At 32.4% G+C, this 18891-nt stretch overlaps 1 protein-coding gene across 1 annotated transcript in view; it reads right to left on the bottom strand.

Annotated features, from left to right (window-relative positions):
* The window catches only part of LOTGIDRAFT_175502 (hypothetical protein), a gene marked incomplete at both ends in the record, with an annotated part of 23776 nt that extends 23233 nt beyond the window's left edge, over window positions 1-543 (bottom strand). The window contains one exon of the mRNA XM_009056961.1: window positions 497-543. Coding sequence (XP_009055209.1) covers window positions 497-543 — 47 coding nt within the window. The remainder of the gene's footprint in view (window positions 1-496) is intronic.
* Between the last annotated feature and the right edge of the window lie 18348 nt (window positions 544-18891).

Raw genomic sequence — 18891 nt, 5'->3', positions numbered from 1 at the left:
AAATTACAGATTAATACTTCTAAAACAAACTTGCCTTGCGAGCTTCTGTGCCACACCATAAGCACTTGACTTCTGTATAATGAAGCTCTATCTGTTTACACCTAAAGTTAAAAATATACAACTTAATTCTTTGATATGGCACAAATGAAATAATTCAACAAATACATCAATCCAAACAGTTGATGGATTCTATGGAACAGTCCGTTACTCAGTAACAAGCGTATTAGAGCTTCGGAAACATTACAGGAGACTTGTTTAGTTAAGTCCAAACAATGGTGGTCATGAGATCAATTTCAATAGATCTGACCGAAGACCAGTGAGAAGAATCTTATGATAATATACAAAGGTGAATGTAAGGACACATATAAAAACTTGGGTTTGTGTTGTAAGGTTTTCCAAAAAATAATCTTATGTTGCTAAATGTAATATTTACAGTGTGTTTATAATGACTTGGATAGCAACATCATATCCAAGATAGCTATTAAAATATCCTTACCTGGCTTCGTTCCAAGAGTCGCCTTTAGGACATTTGTGCTCCACCATAACCGTATTGACCTCCAAATGTAATGTCCTGTTGAAGCTAAAGACCAGCCCCTTTGTTCTTGGAACCCTAAAAGTAATGATTCTTATTTTAAAAGTAGGTTAATTGCAAACAGTAATCAATACTTCAGACCACAGATTAGAGGAATATATCTATTGCCTTATCTGGAAGTTTTAAGCCAAAAAATCTTTCTGTTAATTCTATAACATTAAAGCTATCTAAAAGTAACCTGATAATGAAAATCTTGAAAACTACCTCTTTAACTATGTATATCAAATGTGAATAACATTATTTGGCCAATATATCTGCTCATGGACAATCAATTTTCAAAGGTCACTCTTGAATTGATTAGTTTTAAGCTCTTGCGTCCGAGACTAAATGACTTTTTGAATTAAAGCTTTTTACTGTGGTGTCTGTCATTAGCCAGGCAAGTCATGCCTCTTGTAACACCACTCTGCCAATGGAATTATCAAACATGCACCCATTTAAGATAGAAAGATCTCATGGTAGTTTTTGCTTTTTCATTCCACAGCAGGGGGCTTGTTCTTGAAATGGATTTTAAGAGATCAATCAGATGACTGGAACACCAAAATCATCGTAAGTTCAGTTTTCAAGATTAATGCTCCAGTGCACCTTCAAGGGATAGAGAAAATGAACAAGAATTTTTCAGGCTGGGTTTCACAAAATTTCACAGAACAGGAATTGTGATTTAAATTGATATATGTAGGTAGGTACTGACCGTGCTATGTTGATCATCTAACTGTAAGTGGTGTATGTCAAACCCAATAGTAAAGACCGCTATCGAGTTCCCGCCGGCGGCTGAAAAAAACAAAAGACATTGTATTGAGTCAAAATACCATATAATTTTGTAGCTGAGGACTTATTCTATTTATTTATGGTTTATTGGGCATGGTTATTGATCCATGGAATACTGAATCCACTGAATTTTGCAAATGAAATATATTTCTGAAAATTCACACAGCTAATAATATCATGGTACTATAATTTCAAAACATCACGATCTATGATAAACTTACAAAAAATGGGTGGAGGAATCGCCCAATCTGTTCCTCTTCATCTGTTCTTCATCTGTTCCTCTTCATCTGTGAATAGGAGCTCTGAAGAGTCATACAGACCATGACCTCAGAACACTCCTATTGTGGCAGTGCTATTGCGGGAAGGTAAATTACCAGACGATTTACCTTTTCTAACCTAAATATCAGACACAAAATATACTTAATTTTTTCTTTAAAGTCAAGCACAAATGGTCAATGGTACCAAGTGACATCTAGTTGATATTTAAAGTTGACACAGCTTTGAATTTTGGAAGAAGAAGCAGTTGTGGCATCATAAGTTTATAAACCTTAAAGAAGATTTAAGCTCACAGCCTCTTATTGCAGTTTACACAGTTACCAAGTTGTTAACCCCTTCAAGCATAAATTTATTTTAGCCAGGCAAAGGATCGAGGACTCTAAATGGTCAGGGATAAGAATTACACACTTGCCTTGCGAACTTCTGTGCCACACCATAAGCACTTTAATTCCATGTAGTGAAGCTCTATCTGTTAACACCTAAAATTATAAATATTTCAAACATATCAATACCAAGTTTATAAAAATGTTGTCATTTTTTTTTTAATTAAGGACAATTCAAAAACAGTTCATACAACAGCAGATTTACCAACAATAAAAGGGATTGTGTCAAGATATTTTTTTTTAGGTGTATTGGGGAACAACAAAAGTCTGATTGAAAATTGAAAATCTATTCAGTTCTATCTATCTATCAGTTCCAAGTTTTAAATAATTCAATTCAAAATTTGTTACCTTTGGCCACATATGAAAGCCACTTTTTAGCTTGTAAACTAAAATGGTGCAAACAGATACACATTATAAATTCCTGGAAATCCTTTTCACATTCCTTTCTTACTTTGAAAAATACAGTATAAACAATTTGACTCGTATTGCTATATAATACCATATGAAATATTTCAAATATCCTTACCTAGCTTTGTTCCAAGAGTCGCCTTTGGGACATTTGTGCTCCACCATAACCTAATTGACCTCCCAGTTTAAATGTCCTGTTGTAGCTAAAGACCAGCTACTTTGTTCTTGGAACCCTGGAAGAGCAACAACAGGAATTTTTATTTTATTTCGGGGGTTGATTTGGGTCTTGAATATATGTAAATAGTCTTCAGAAGTGCTAGATATGTATGCTAATTCCTTCAAAAATAGCTGGGCATTTCTTTTTCTATATATTTCTTTTCAATAAATGGCAATCATCTTTCTAACACAGATCATTCTGGACATACATGGATTTCAATAGTCTTTAGCCTGCTCTTTTTCGATTTCGAAATGTCAAAGGATTTTTATCATACACAGTCTGTAGCACACCGGTTTACTGTCACATCCAAATGACTAGAATCTTTCTCCATGTCCGCCTCCTGTATCATTAACAAGGGGAAATCAGGTTATACAGTATAAAGCTCAATTAATAGATACTGTAATTAATCAAAGAAAGCTTTCCAGACAAGGTAATATATGACCACTGACAGCTTTATTTTCAAATTAAAATATTTCGAAAAATAGTAACAATCACCGTGTCAATATTCAACAATTCGTCATACATTTTTTCTGCACTATTTTGTCTTTCAAATATTGATAATTTGGTATAAATCTGTTCTCTTAAGTAATTACATGCTACAATTGAACACTTCGAACACAAGGGCAATAACTCATATTTTTGATCTTCAATAGTGTCCATCCATGAAAGATAATAAAAACACCAAGTTTTGTCAAAATCCATCAAGAATCGTGCCTTCTGAAGTTTTCACAGACTGATAGACATTTGTGACGCCAAAGTGGAATTTATAAAACTTTGTATACTGACCGTGCTACGTTGATCATCTAACTGTGTGTGGTGTATGTCAAACCCAATAGTAAAGACAGCTATTGAGTTCCCGCAGACCTAACGGCTGAAAATAAACATTTTAATTCAATTAAAGCAGGTGTCAATAGTTGGATAGCTGGATATATCAAGTTTTTATGAGTCTGACACCATTGAACCTTTGATACAGAAGACAGTTGCCATAAGTTTAGATTTGTCAAGTGCTTAAGAGTTTGGTATCATTGAACCTTTGATACAATAGCCTATTGCCAGAAGTCGTAAATTAATCAAGTATGTACGAGTCCCACATCATTGGACCTTTGGTACAGTAGACCGTTATTCTTGTCACCATGCTTGGTGGTATTCGATTTATCAAGTGTTTACAAGTCAGATATCATTGAGCCTTTGATACAGTGACCTGCTTGTCACTATGTTTCATTCATTTCCTTCATATGTTCAATAATCCAATCTTAATCTTTCCTCTTTATTCATTTATTATCCAAAAACCAGCTGGTAAGAGGATCCTAGTTTACATAGTTGAAAGCCTTGGCAAAGATAGCTTGCCAGGCATAGAAACATAAACCAAAATCTATAGAAATGTATCCCATAACGTATCTGAAAATTTTAACTGAAAAAATCCAGGGGTTAACTTTTAATACCAAAGCTTTACCTAAAAGTTTACGTAAACTTTTAAAGTTTGTTATCACTTTTGCAAGCTGTTAGAAAACTACTGTACGAATATGAATAAAATAAATGCATAATTGTAGAGAAATATATCTCCATATTTTCTGAAGATTTTAACTGAATATAACGAGCCATTATAAAGACGATCACCGAAACTAGGTCAAACTGCTTAATTAACAATTAGTACTCTGTTTTAAATTAACCCTTTTAAAACAAATTCAGTTTGATCAAGTAGATACACAGACAAAATTAGCATATTTTAGAATATTTTCAGGTATAATTTACGATGTTTTTGATAATGAAAATGTTTTACAAAAAAAGCGAAATGCCCCTTGAAGATGTTCATAATGACAAAGTTATCATCAAATCTAGGGCAATAATACTTAATTAGAACATCCTATTTCAAGGATGACCAAACACCCACACAGCAAATGTGTTTAATAGTTAGATTCAATTAAGAGCAGCATAAGTCATAATGGTTAATCTGTCAAGATTCAAAACGTGCATTGCTAAAACAATCATTTCCTTACTCAAGAACTTCAATTCCAATGATCACCCCAAGTTGCAATTGATTTAAAATTGTAGCTTCTATTGTACTCACAAACAAATTTTGACGTGTCTTTTTACCAAGTCAAGGGCAATAACCCAAAAACGGTTTACCAAAAAATCAAATTTGTAATTATCCAATATCTCATAAATGATCAGACCAATTTTCATCCAAATTCTTTGAAAATTTTCGTTTTATTGTAGAAACTAAACAATTTTGCCAAGTTTTTACTAAGTCAAGGGCAATAACTCAAAACTGTTATATTATCACACCATATTTCATTAATATTAATCTAAAATTGAAGTTTCTATTGTGCCTCCGAAACAAAAAAACTGATAACTCAATATATGTTTATCGAAAAAATCATCAAATTTGTAATGACCAAGACCTTATCATGATAAATGATCACACCAAACTTCATTAAAATTGGATCAAAACCGTAGACCTCTTTGTGGTCACTAACAAATTTTGACACGTTTTGAATAAGTCAAGGGCAATAACTCAAAAGCAAAAAAATTGAAAGTGTTTTCAAAAACAAGTGCATAAACCCATATAATATTTTTTTCGATTTTGTATCATCCTTGGGTGATAATAAACAATTTCATTAAGTTACAATTTTTAAAAACTGTTGAGAATTGTGCCTTATAAAGTGTTTACACGCTAAAAATTGAACACTTTTCAAATCTTTGATTCTATATTTAATCAAATTTTGTCAAAATCTGTGAAGAATTGTGCCTTGTAACATGTTTACGAACAATTGTAGACAAACCAACATATACGCTCCACATTTCATGTTTTCACGATTTAAACCAACAGTTCCACCCACATGCATGTTCGGTACCCGATTCCAGATCGACCTTTACTGAGATCCATAACCGCTTTGGCACTTGTTGGAAAGTTACTTGAATCTCTGTCATGGGTTTATATCTTCAATTTCCAGGTATATCCAAATGCAGGACCCTTTGCTTGGTTCAATTTAAAAACTTTATACCAAATCTTGCAGACTTATATTAATTGTATTGTTTGAATCCAAGTCTAACATAAAACTTCATGTGTGATTCATCAATCGCAATATCCTGTAATGGTGTGTAAGCTGATTTTAATTTCTTATTCAGAATGTCCAGAACAGGTCAAATTTTAAACAGTCTATCAATGCCTTCATCTTCTTCATTATAGTTGAACTGGTTTGCATGGTATATAAGTATATCCATCATGACTCATGAGGTATAATATAGACTAGGGAATAAGGTGTTTTAATCTCCAATCCGTCTCAATTTTTGGCTTGCATACTATAGGCTACCAATCGAAATCGTTTTTTGGTGAGAATGTTGCATGTGCAAAAACATAATTTTCTGCCAAAGCACTTCACACATAAACTCATTGAAAATTTCCAGAGCAGAGCTGTCTTCATTCAGGTTATCTAGCTCACAACCATACAGGCTTATTGTCGACTTTCTCCGATTTCCATTCAACCGGATTGTTAGGCCAACTTTCGATTTCTTCATTAGAGCTGTCAACAACTATGTAATTCACAACGTTGATACTAATTCTTCATCACTTCGATGCATCATCGCTGCCTTCACTTGAGTCACCCTCGTCTTCTGACAACGATCCAAAGTCTACTTAACTTATTTCTAGTCTTATTTTCATAACTGAATTTTCGTTAGTTACTTGACACCATGATGGAAAGGGAGAAAACTGTCTCTTACATCCTCAAATTCTTTATGGCTCATAGGCCTAAACAAAACATTAGGATCTTCTGGAGTAAGCTTATGGAATGGAAAGACTCAAACCAACAACACCAAGTGATGAAAACTAAAATTTTAAGTAGACTAGACCATAGACAACCTTTTCAAAATAGCATCAAATCAAACTAAATTTTGTATCCCTTCAGTATGGTAGCATGAAAAGCTGAAATATTCATAATATCCAAATTGACTATCTCACGGACATGTCAGAAAAAATCAAATCTCAAACATATGCCTTAGTTTAGGAATTATGCCATATGAGCATTAGGCCTATTACTGAAAGTGAACAAAACATCCAAAAGAAATTATTTACAACCACAATTGCATAATTACAGTCGAGTACCGGTAAACTAATTTTCTGCTAACCTACTTTTCTTGAATCTCCACGGAAATGGTTAATAATTTACATGTGACCTCCGCATTTGCTTTTTTTGATAAACATGGGTTGTCTGCACACTGTCAGCTAGTAGAATGAATCCAGTAGTTTCAAGCAAATGTATTAATGTATACTTTGACATAAACAAAATGGCGGATTTCAGTTATTACCAAATATCACAATTTTTCCGTCGAATTTCCAGCAACGTCACGTGAAAAAATTCTATGGAACACAATGTGGATCAAATTCTTATGTAGTTTCAATGACTTTTAGCAATAAATCACTCTTACGTTTTACTAATCTTATATTTTGTCAGTCACTAATTTTTTTTTAAATCATTGTCCTTTGAAGGAATTGTCATCAGTTATAATAAATTCCTATTAAAGATAAATACCGGTACTAAGAAAAGTTAATTATACCACTGGGTATCCATACAACAGGTTTTTCTCGACTTATTTATAGATCAAATATTGTACATGAAAATAGGTGACGCATTTTGCCGCCATTGTCGAGTTGGTTACTCATGAAATATGGGCCAAAGTGATTCAAAAAAGAAAATTGAAACAAACCAATTTAAATTATTTTGTAGAATATCTGAGGAAACTTCTAAGACATAAAACAAAAATTTGCGTTTTTTAAGTGACAAAATTCGGTTTTGAATCCTTATATACATGCATAGGCCTATAGGTTAAATACCGGTACCACCCAAATCTTGTTCATTTCCTTCCAATGAGACCGTAGGGACATTCAATTTTAAATGCTTCCCCAAAAGCTGAAATTTACAGGGCATGGTAGGCTACTCACTTATATTCATTAGGGGAAATAACTTAATTCATCCTAATTTCTTACCCTAATAAAGAGTGAGTATTATTATTATTATTATTACCTTCATGTTACCTTCATGTCATACGATAAAGCCAAATTCTACATGCGATAGTTTGGATATTTTTCACATAACAAGAACTGTCAACAATAATTCCTATTTTGAACATGAACATGGATAGTTAGTAAACAATCTGATATAGAATTAAGATAAATAAAACCGATTATTTACCTGTGGAGAGAGAAATGAAACAGTAAATTCCAAGAAAAGGTCTATTTTTTTTAAATCAGAAGAAACTGAATGAGTCTCCTAAGCAGAAGAGTAATTATCTCCCTTTACTAGTATACACAGTCTAACCACAATGCTTCAGATCACAGTTAATTCATCTCTTGTATACGGTTATTTAGCTACCCATCGTAAGTCACTCTTGACCTTCGAAACCGGTGGGTGTAATGGTCTGAACGAATTTTCAGAATTGACCTAATAAAAAATAAATAAAAATCGAAACTAGAATTCCGATAAATTTGGTGATAAGAGATGAATATTTTTCTTCAACTGCACTAGTTTTAGATGGGAAGAGGTCATCACTCGCCGCTCACAATTATAGCATATCTCTTATTCATGACATGTGATGAAAAGTAGGACGTAAAACTCCATTCACACTTCATTTCATTTCATTTCTAATTCATGATAACTGTCAAAGTTTCTGTTCGTTTGAATTTAACTTTTTTTAAAAGAATGCATTGTTTATTGCTGTATACAAATATTCCCCAATTTTCATTTAATTAATTCATACTGTTTAATTTAAAACTGCACGAAGTCGTAGTAAACAGAAGTGAGAGTTTAGCAACTTAGCTAATTAGGAGTTACAGTGACTGTGCCAGCCTCCCAATGTACACATAGGGAAAAGACTGACTACATGGGCATTGAGGTGTCTATGCCACTGAGCGACTGGAGATTCAACGAGCTGTCACAGTAATCACAACGACTTGCACAATACGATAGGCCTAACATATTCATCGATCGAACCTCAAACCTGTCAAAGGCATCAAGAATCTACCTATACAAATCATCAAATCCAACCTGTCCAAGTTTTGTGAAAATCAGACAGAAACAGTAGTCTCGGTGTGATAGATCCTTGTGAAAATACATAAGTCAAGACTATTTTTTCAAGAGTAACAACTCAGGTTCTTGAAGATCTTGTTAACTTACTGGTCCTTAGTAAAACCTCACTGTATATTCATATTTACAGAAAGAAATAAGCATGGCCTGCTTGGCGAGTGGCAATGGCCATTTCTATACAAATCATCAAAACCATCAAATCCAACCTGTCCAAGTTTTGTGAAAATCAGACAGAAACAGTAATCTCGCTGTGATAGATCTTTGTGAAAATACAAAAGTCAAGACTATTTTTTCAAGAGTAACAACTCAGGTTCTTGTCAACTTACTGGTCCTTGGTCAAACCTCACTGTCTATTCATATTTACAGAAAGGTTGACAAGAATCAAGTCTTAAAAATCATCAGTATTGTTTTTGCCATTTTAAAATACAGCCATCATTTGTTTGAGGGAAAACCAATGAAGTCAAGATTCCAACACTCTAAAGAATGAAGTACGGTCCTCACAATGTTTGAAACAATAAACAATATTTTAAGGATTCCATTTAGTACCATTTGTTAGATTTGTCACATTTACGTCAAGATTCCAAAACTGTAACTAAATGAGCTACAAACAGTCTAAAAATGTATGTAAGACCAACTTACCAAAAATGGGTGGAGGATTCGCCCAACATCTTCATCTGTTCCTCTTCATCTGTTCTTCATCTGTTCTTCATCTGTTCCTCTTCATCTGTTGGCGCGCGCCGCTTCTTCTGTTCTTCATCTGTGAGTAGGAGGATCTGTAGGGTCATACAGGCCATGACCCCAGAACACTCCTATTGTGGCAGTGCTATAGTGGGTAGGTAAATTACCAGACGATTCACCCTTTCTAACCTGAAATGGATTGAAACCAAAATAGTAACGAACCTTCACATCACAGATCTGTTGCCATAACAGGGAAACAACTAGCTGTCGCCAACACATCAGTGTTCTTCAGCCACGTTTTAACAAAATAATTTCAAAACTACTTTAGACTTTACAGAGTTCGCCTGCCTTTTAAAATTATTTTCCAAACACCGAAACCTGCTAGTACTTCTAGAATGTTCACAAAGAACATTGACTTAAAATATAGATATAGTCCACTTCATCCATTGTGTAAAATACAAGTTGAAGATACGTTTCACTTTAAGCGTGTTTGTAAAACGGATATAAATATGTGCCATATATGTACATTTACATTACATTAGATTTTACTAATTATGTTCATCGTCTGCTAAACAACTTTTAATTTCCATTTAAAAATATATAAATCACTAATTGTTATATAAACCCTGGCGTGTTAAATATCACTTCTACAAAATTTGTAGATAAACTCGTACTTTATCCTAAACAATTGTCATATTGTTATCTATCACTTTATTTATATCAGATGAATGCTTATTTTCGCAATTATTTGAAACTTTATGAAATTATGCAAATTTATACCATGTAAATACATTTTGTGTTTTTCAGAAAATAGAAGCAAAAGAGAATCTTTCAACGATAACTTGTAATAAAATCATGAACTGTTATTTTTATTGCATCCCGCCATTTCTAGGGTAACCTGGACTTTTCCGATACTCAACGGAACAAATTCGCAAAAGGTGTAGGTGTATCAGAAAAGTGTAGGTGTATCACAAAAAGTGGAGGCGTATCGGATAATAACTAAAGATTAACTAAAGATTAAAAGATCGAGAAAAAAATGTATTTAAGAATGGAATACCATCCAGTCTTAATTCAGAGTTCCCTAAAAGTGTACTTTTCAATGGATACCGAGTTGTCATAACCTGTTCTAGATTGAAAACATGGAATAAGGTGATGTTTTCGTTTTTCGTTTCTACATCTGATAGGGCTAATGAGAACATACAACAACATGTAGTGTGTAATGTAATTTTGTCAGATAAGTAGTATATGTTTTCCATGTTCAACAGTCGACAGATCTTTTGGATGCACAACCTGTAGCACACTAAGCCACCGAGCGTCCCTCGTCATGTTTTAACCATTTGACATTATGCATTATATGCCAGAACAGGCGTTAACAGAATTTCTAAAATATAATAATTTGAAACTTACACGAGGAGCTTCAATGCCACACCATAAGCACTTTATTCATATATATTGAAGCTATATCTGTATACACCTAAAATTAGAAAAATTAAACAGAACCTCAAAAATCATGTCGTTTCACCCTATGCGATCTAAAATTAACAAATACTTTCACTGTTAAAATAGTGCTCAATATTTCAATTGTATAGCGATCTAGGAATGCACTCCTAAAATTAGATATTTAATACGTTATTTATTTTATCACAGAACACATACTGTACATTTTCACCCTAATCAATCTTGACAGTCCGCAATTAGATATTTTGTTGCAATCAACATCATGACCGCCTGTTTCGTGAATAGTGCGCAGGTTTTTTTTTATCAAGTAATAGTCTGACACTTGTTGATTTCTACCTAGTTTTAATAGTGCCAATTCAGAAAAAATTAGGAAGTTTTCTCATTGATATTTTCAAGGTGTTTTCATCTGAAACCAATCTAGAACTGATCCCCATAACTTGGCATTTCATTATCTATGTTTCAAGTTGCGAAACACCCTTGCGTGAAAATTCCTCCGCATAAAAAACGTAATTTTCCTGCTTATGCTAACTGATCCGGCTCATCTTGATTGAATAAAGGTGATGTGATTTGCTTATCTAACCCCTGATCCTTCAAGTCCTTATTCCCATCAATGATTTAAATTAATTCTCAACCAGATTTCATTGGAAAATTGTGAAAGAGGTGATTCTGTATAGCTATAACATACGAGACACGATTTGTAACTGGCTTGCCAAAGTGGGATTTATTTCTACTAAATCAAAGGTTATATATAAAGTAAACTCGCACACCTTTTCTAAATCAACTAGGTAGAAGTCAACAAATATCTGAATATTATAAAATGAGAATGACTTACCGCCATTTGTTCCAAGAGAGGCTGGGTGGACATGATATGGCAGCTTAGCCGAGTACAACCTAGGTGGCCCTAGCAAGGTAGCCCACAGGCTGCCACAACTAAACTACACGCGAGCCCAACCCTCAAACGCGAAAATTTTGCTCCTTGTGAGCTACCTCCAAAAACCTAGGTTGTACACCATATCTAACCAAGTTGTCCGTAGCTAAAGACGAGCTACAATACTTGAAACCCTGAAATATATGAAAACACCACAATAATACAACCATGAAATAAACTTTTTGTTTTACATGTGTAAAAATTTGGCCCATTAAAACTGATGTATGGACATAAATGTCACTGGGACTGACCAGGATATAATTCATTATTGTTCTTTTCTGATCAAACTCACTTCAAACTATCTGTAATACTTTTCAGAATCACAATCTAAAGGTTGGTTCAATCAAGTAAGCAAAATTGTACCAATGGAAGATTAAGTTCTTGTCACTTGCGGGTGTCTAGTAAAAATCTCACATGTAGCAAGAATCAAATGAATTAGTCATGATATCTGTTGCATCAAAGGGTATCAGACTACATTGAACATTCTTTTCAAGAAAGGATTATACGCGTACGGTTTATTTGTATAGTGCTCAATTTTATACCCTTATAATGTACATCTCTGATATACTAACCTCCACGGGAATGGTATCCCAACTATGGTGTATTAACTCAATAGCAAAAGCCACTATTGAGCACCCTGGCCTGAAACGAAAAGACAAAATCATTAAAATCTAAATGTTATCGATGTGTTCATTTGACATATTAATATTATGTTGAATAGTTACGCATCCTTTTTGGTCGTCAGGCACATAAAGAAACTTGGACTATTTATATAGACATTTAGGGAATTATGATGAAGAGATGTTATGAAGTGGATTATTTGCGGATTACATTATTTTCTAACTAAAGGGTACAGCATTCTGAAAATATCACAATATTATATTGAGCTGAAATTGTCATCGGCATATGTCTATCAGCAGTCAAAGGTCTATCGGTGTCTGGGTCGACTTATTCTCTCATCCGAAGGGGCGAATGAACTACGATTAATTAGATTAGGAGGGGTGGGGAGGGGTAAACAAAATAAGGCAAGGCACTTTCCTTTATTTTCATAAAGAGTAAAAAAAAAATCTGAGAAAGGGAGCCAAAGAATTCCGTCTTTTCTATTCATAATATTTTTTATTTTGAGTCCTAGTTAAAAGCCAAGCTTTCCTTCATTTTTTATCTCAAAAACAAGTTGCAATGGATTTTTGCAATGAGTCTTACATTAATATATTTAATACAATAAATATTACTTTTTCAAATCGAGAAGAAGAGGGCATTTATTGAAATTTATCTAAAATTTCAGGAAATTTAAAAAAGTCGACTTACCGGTTGCTATAAACAAAGCAGACTGACTGAGCGAGTAGTCACTAGTAACCAGTTACTAATTGTCTTGATTACTATTCAATTAACAACATAGTCCGAAACGTGTTTTTTCTTTCTTGCCTCTGGTAAAGGCAATAGTTAAAATCAATTTAGAAAAACAAATCATTTCTAATAACTATAGAACCTAGAATACCAAATTACAATAATATCCATAAAGTTTCCAGGGAAAATCCATTAAAAAATTTTTTAAAATAATCTGCCCTTAAAAAAGAATTATGGGCGTTATTCCTGAAAAAAAGACCACAGAACCAAAAAAAAATTTTCAAGGAACTCAATTTTGCTAATAATTTGCTATTTTCCACCTATTAAAATCCAAAGTACCAAATTACAATCACAAGCCATAGAATCAAATAGGACTATTACCCATTTTCGACACAAGAAATCAAATCAAAATCTGTAAGTTTTCAAACTAGCTTATAGTAGCCATAGAGGCAAATATGGCCTATAGACAACTTTTTCAAATACAAACTTTTGGCTCAAGTTTTGATCTTTTCCTACTAATTAGACCCCAAGGACTTAAAAAACACAAGAAATCAAATCGAAATCTGCAAGTTTTCAATCTACCCATATGCAGTCTGCATATTGGTGCACAAGAAGTGCTCAAAGACAAATACATTTTTTGCGTCAAAACTTACAAAGCTACAAAGCTACAATGCTGAAATTTTGCCAATATCCACATGTACTATCTGGACATGTCAGAAAAAACAGAACTCAAATATCTGCCATAGAACAGAAAATAATTTATTACATTTTTAATGCATGTTGGTCATAGAGGCAAATGTGGCCTATAGACAACTTTTTCAAATGCAAACTTTTGGCTCAAGTTTTGATCTTTTCCTACTAATTAGACCCCAAGGACTTCAAAAAACACAAGAAATCAAATCAAAATCTGTAAGTTTTCAAACTAGCTATATGCAGTCTGCATATTGGTGCAAAAGAAGTGCTCAAAGACAAATAAATTTTTTGCGTCAAAACTTACAATGCTGAAATTTTGCACCAATATTCACATGGACTATCTGGACATATCAGAAAAAACAATCGATATATATTATATAATTTGACTGAAAATATTTACTGCTATTGGGACATAATTATTGGGATATATCTGATAAATATATTGGGTTTTTTATTATTATTCATAGGATACATTGTGCAATCGATCTATATTCTATCATTTGACTGCAAATATTTACAGCAATTGGAACATAATCATTGAGATATATTTGGAAAATATATTGTTTTTTTTTATTATTATTCATATGGTGCATTTGTGCATATAAATGCATTAAAACATGGGGGCATAACTACCTTTATAAGTTGTAGGGAAATGTGTTTACCCCAAGGTTGTTTAGTGCAAACGTAACCACTATTTTCTCTGTTAAATTTCGCAATATAATATATAATAATAATATGCTTGACATTATTTTGTATGAGAATATTTTTGGGTGAAAAATAAATAAATATTTACACAATGACAGTAATGTAAGATGAGCGTAATTTGGACTGAAAATTCTCTTCTGTCAAATCCTATTTCCAAAAAATAAATGTTTTCATCTGTTAACATTTTCTACATTGTGGTCGGGCAGTAAATAATTGCTAAAAGCAGTTTGATTGATGTGTAAATCATGACACGAAACTGCCAAATAAATGCCAAAATATAACATGTATGAGTGTAAGAATATAAGCCATTTTGTGTGATGGCAAGGAGGAAACTGATTTGTTGATGTACCTGTTCAAATTACATAAAGTAATAAAGTCCACAAGTCCCCAAAATCAAAATAGATAGAGATGAAATGAGTACAATATCTATCGCTAATCATTGAAGATTGAAATAAAATTGTAATAAAAGAATAATAGTATTTACCTCAAATAAGTATATCTTTATAAATCATGTCCGGCCATATTGAAAGATTTTCTGTATTTGTTTATTATATTTGATCCCATGTGACCTATAATATTGCACGTGCATGAGTATTTGTTATCGGATGTTTATTCTGTATACTGAGGAAGGGTATATAGCAGTTAATAACGATAACCCCTGCCCTTGTTTTCAGTGGAGTAACCTATCCATGAATCATAAAGTGAGAGCTTTATCAGAAGTAAACTTAACTTTCTCAAAGCTTTCGATTTAGGTCCAATAACATCCGTTTTAAGTTTCATCAAAATCGGTTGAAAACTAAGCATATTCAAGATTTTGAGTCAAGGGCAATAACTCTGCTTCAAACGGTCGAAAAAAGCTCAAATTCGAACTTGATCTTGATTTTATGAATATGTATACACATACCGAATTTCATTTGATTCCATCAAAAAATCTAGTTTTTAGAACGTTTACAAGCAAATGTACGGACGGACGGGGGTGCCCACAATATACGTCCACATAGAGAGATGTGGGCGTATAAAAAGTACAATAAAAAAAATGAAACAGTTATGTGTGATTTTTATAATTTTATTTCAAAAGAAATACAAAATGTAGATAATGTTTCAAGTTCTAAAAATTAATGGGCAAATGAAATAATAGAAAGAGGTTAAGAACATAAATCGGTGTTGCAAAATGGATGTTTCCCAATATTGACACAGTACTTCATGATAAGATAATCAAAGACTTCACAGCTGTTCTTGTTCAAGCCACGTAAAATATTTTTTGCAATAGTAAACTCCCACATTCAGTTTTATTTCACCTGAACATAAAGATTAAATTTACAGTGTTATGTATCATTGCCCTATAATAAATTGTTAGTAGGGATGGGAGTTTTATGCATTTTTGCTGAATGTTTACCAAAAATACCTTGGCTTATAATATAATCAAATATAATAATTTCAAACCCATATCGCAATTTTCATCTTTCCTTTCAGATTATAAAATAAATGTGCCAATATGGAATCATCTTGCCATTTTAACATGGAATGTATTGGGGATATGAGAATTTTCAACAAAATGTTAAGTCATGGTTTTAAAAAATACTGAACACATACAATACTTTTTAACAGTTTAAAGGAACAAGGTTTTTTTTTTTATCTAAGCCAATCAGTAATAGTGTTAACAGCTCACCATCGAAATTTGAGTCTTCAAATTCTTTGTATTCAAAATTATCTGCGTTTGATATTTAAATTCAAAGTCTATTAGCATATACTTAAGACTAAAATCAACCTCTGAAAATGGCGAATCTGTCCCTTTAAAACAATTTTCTGAGCATATTAAGTTGAATACTGCAAATATAACAGTGAATGATTGTTCGATGTACCTAATTAATGATATCTATGCACACCTTTAAAAAATGTAAAATTCGAATGAACAATAGACCATTTATTTTGAAATGGATAATGAACACAATGATGTAGGTTTGAGTTTCAAATACCAATTATTATATCCAAGAATATTTGAGTCTGTTTTTGTTGATGTTTGGGAGTGTGTGAAGTTGTATTTAAATGACATATAGTTGAACATAGATATCAATGTTTTCAAACACATATGAGGGGAGCCTTTTTGATTTTAGGCTGATCATAAATATTTTGTTTTATTATGAAAGAGAGAAAAACGTTAATCTTATAACACAACATTAAGAAATTATAAACTGATTAAGAAGAGTTGAAGAATTTTTTCATATTTTGACAATTATCTATTTTAATCACAGCCTAAGTCTCAATTACTCCTTTTGATTAGATGATATAAGTATATAAAATACACAATATGATTAGATGGTATAAGTAAACAAAATATACAATATGAACCATAATCTATATTCACTTTTGTTTCGTTATTTATTTTTTGTCTCTGTTGTAATCAAACAAGATTTATACACAGGTTGTGCACTGGTGATGTTACAAGCCATTTATGGAAACCAATCATGCACCACTCTCCAAGCAACCATAGTCACTTTTACAAGCAAGCATCGGCAGTTTAATAATTCGTCATAATATCAGAATTCATATGGCTCTACTTTGGGTTTCGCTATCTCACAATTCATAGTCAATAGTTAGACACAGATTTTGCATAATGCGATGATTGGTTGAAATGAACTTCAATAGTAATTGATATTAGTATAAATCTTTTTAGATTACACTATAGACCAAAAATAACAATAACGAAAGAAATCTTATTCTAATTAGATTGATATAGCCGTCATAAATTCTGCTCTAAAATCAAAAATTTCAAATCAGAATATATCAAAAAAATTGTTTTCCACTAGAAAGCTCAAGCCAATCTCATCCTGCTTTGAGAATCAGACTGGAAATTAGATACCAGTAAGTCAAACTTCTAACTTGACAATGAATATCAAACAATATGTCTATATATCTAGCAAACAAATACTATTATGTACAAAAATAATAAAAAAATTGAAAACAGTTTGAATAGAAAATTTCTCTTAAAAAAATACACAAAACACATTTTTTTTATAAAAAAAATTATATAAATTCTGACACAACCTATTTAAACAATAATAAACAAAACATAAAAATTTGAAATGATTGGGATTTATAATGTTGACTGCCATGCAGCTCGAAAAGGTTATGATTACAATATTTGCTTATTAGATTGTTAATTCCTTTGCAATCCAAAAAATAATACAGTTGACATAAGCTATTTCTAAGCTTTCCACATACAATTACTACAGCTCCAGACAGCTGAAATTGAGCCCTATCAGCTTGTAGAAAAGATATATGAAATCTCGTGAATATCCATGTAAAAGGTTTTAGTGAACAGTGAACGAATTCAAAATGAACAGTGAACAAGTTCATTCAAACTTGTAATGGTGGAAATCTCTAACCTTGAACAACTAAATGCTCAATATGTATGCAATGAACAACTTCAATAAAATATTTGGCACAAGAATAAAATGACAGTAGTATGTTACACGAATATAATTACATGTATGAATTTTAAATCAAATTATAGGGCAATATTTGCGACAAAAATGAAAAGTGATAATTCCTACAGGTCTTATGATTTTTTTTTTTTCAGAACTGCAGTAGTTTGATTTCTCCAAATTTATGAAATTTCCCCTAAATGGTGGATGGAATCATTTATAATGCTGCAGACATATCTTTTCACAACCTAAGAGTATATAAGATTAAGGTTTTATTAGCAGCATGAAAAAATCTCTGAGTTTCAATTAGTTAGTAATACTGTAACTTCTGCAATACTGATATAATACCAAATTTGTCATTTCATTAAAGAGATTGTACAGAGGTTTTCCAAATTTGTCATGTTTATCAGTAGCATCAATTAGCACCATTCTCATTTTCAATCAGACATCTGTGGTTCCTGCAATCCCACTAAAACTAAGTGTTTGATGAGGTCACTATTTTCGAAGGGCCTTAAGTGATAAAGCATATTTTACGAATAGTGATGTCATCAAACATCAGATTTAGTGGAATTTCAGGAACCACAGACGTCTGATTGAAATTTACAATAGTGCTAATGGATGCTATAGTGTTCTCGATAAATAGAAATTTTAGAAAGCCTCTTTACAATTCCTTTAATGGTAAATATGAAACAAGGGGTATAGCATAAGAAAAAATTGTTAAAAATACTAAATTCTATCTAACAACAGCAGAATCATACAAATAGGCCAATCTTTTAGTTTTCACAAAACCTTTATTGCTGTACATCTGCAAATAACGATTCCTTTTAGTCTAATGTAAATGCTATGTGCTATGCCATGTGCTATGCTATGTACTATGCTAGGATAGCAGAAATAGCACTATTAACAAAAACCACAACTCTACAACACTATTGT

This window comes from Lottia gigantea (assembly GCF_000327385.1).
Source record: "Lottia gigantea unplaced genomic scaffold LOTGIsca_293, whole genome shotgun sequence".
Taxonomy (NCBI): domain Eukaryota; kingdom Metazoa; phylum Mollusca; class Gastropoda; family Lottiidae; genus Lottia; species Lottia gigantea.
Note: the sequence above shows the minus strand (reverse complement) of the source record. Positions and strands in the feature narration are given on the sequence as shown.